Source organism: Sceloporus undulatus, unplaced genomic scaffold (assembly GCF_019175285.1).
Source record: "Sceloporus undulatus isolate JIND9_A2432 ecotype Alabama unplaced genomic scaffold, SceUnd_v1.1 scaffold_19821, whole genome shotgun sequence".
NCBI classification, from domain to species: Eukaryota; Metazoa; Chordata; class Lepidosauria; order Squamata; family Phrynosomatidae; genus Sceloporus; species Sceloporus undulatus.
In genome coordinates, this window is record NW_024822736.1 from 1 (window position 1) to 1,738 (window position 1,738).

The following is a 1,738-nucleotide window of genomic DNA, read 5'->3' on the forward strand; positions in this document are numbered from 1 at the left end:
AAACAGTTCAATTGGCTCAAACAACTACAGCCATATTGTTAACTGGAACTGGCTACAGGGAGCATACAACTCCCTTGTTGCAACAGCTCCATTGGCTGCTGGTCCATTTCCAGGCACAGTTTAAAGTGCTCCTTTGACCTATAAAGCCCTATGGCTTGTGTCCTGATTATCTGGAAGACTACATCTCCCTTTATGAGCCTGCTACAGCATTGAGATAATCTGGAGAAGACTTCCCAGGCTCTAACTCCTTTCCTACAGAGGCCAGGATGGCAGCATCCCTGCTTTTCTTTCTTTCTGCGGCAAGTAAAAACATTCTTGTGCTGTCTGGCTTTTTCACACCGATGACGGTTGGACTTTTAAATGTCATGTAATTCAGGTTTTAAGGTTTGTACAGAGTTTTTAATGCATTTTAATTTTTAATGTGTAATGTTTTTAACTTGTTAAAATTATTTAATTGTTTTTTAAACTTTCTATTTACATTTTAATGTTTTGTATTGTTTTTGGCTTGTACTGTTTTAAATTTGTTGTCTTAGCTGCCTTAAGTTCCTATAGTGGGAGAAAAAAGGGAAATTAAATAAATAAATGACAGCTGGATTTTTTTCTAAAAACATCTTCCCTTTCTTGTTTATATTTACTTTTAGAAATGGATAACCACAAATCAGGATTTTCTGTCTCAACCCTATAGAATTAAAGACTATGAAGAACTGGAAATTCATAAGTCTATGTTGGATAAAGATAATTTTGAAATTGCTGTTACTGACAGGTACCTATCTGTGCTTTTGAATCCATATGCATAATTCAAATACAGTTGTCCCGTTCTGGACCCATCCACCCCCGTGAATCAGAAAAACCGCAAATATCCAAGCCCCATTGGAGATAATGGCTGCTCACACTGTAGACACGCACCCATTTTGTCCCGAATGGGAAGTTTGTGAGCTAGAAGGGATGACTAATACTTATGATGATATATAACTTATTATGGGTCCTTTCCCCTCTTCTACTTTTTTGTCTTTCAGTACTTATTCTCAAAATTATTTATTTCTATTTATATTCATTTCCAAGAATTCCTATACGTATTCCACATATCTGTAACACAACTGAGTGTTTACCAAGGGTAGATACTGGGTAGAAATATTAGCTGTCATTCTTTCTTAAACTCATCTTGATGAGTACACTGCAAAGTAAAAATTGTACCAAGCTTCCTTGTGCTGTAGGTTGTACTGTGTACTAGAGGGATCTATCAAAATTATAGTTTTGATGTTCAGCAGTAAATTTTAAAATTAATATAGTATGAACCAGTCTGGAACATTTTATCCAGTAGAGAGCAGTAGTGACTATTTCCAGAAATGCACTATGATAATCTTAGGAGCAATGTCCGCTATGTCAAAAGCAGTTTTGTGTTAGTGTAGTATGAAAACTGGATGGGGATAAAAAAAAAGCTATCCTATATACACTTCCCTGGAATGCCCCACTGAGTTCAGCAGGGTGTACTTCTAAGTAGACATATATAAAAATTATACTAAAACTGGGTTTGCACTTAATTATTTTCATTTTACTTATAATCTGAAATTGTATCTCTTTTATTCTTTCAGGGAGACAGGGCTACCTGAGTCAGGGTTTGGAGCTGTATTGCCACGTCACTCTCCACATCGTTTTGCAATGTTAGTATTTGAAGAATTCTGGAAGAGAACTTGGAAACATTACTGTTTGGACTATAGCATCCAGAATTTGCTGGCTG

The 1,738-nt window shown here is 36.1% G+C and overlaps 1 protein-coding gene across 1 annotated transcript; it reads left to right on the forward strand.

The window, feature by feature from the left end:
* Positions 1-116: 116 nt before the first annotated feature.
* Positions 117-1,730, forward strand: LOC121918614 (protein C9orf135-like; the record flags this gene model as incomplete). The annotated part of the gene is made up of 3 exons (XM_042444629.1): positions 117-384; positions 642-763; positions 1,593-1,730. Coding segments are annotated over exons 1-3 (284 nt in total), but the record flags the coding sequence as incomplete, so codon positions are not given.
* Between the last annotated feature and the right edge of the window lie 8 nt (positions 1,731-1,738).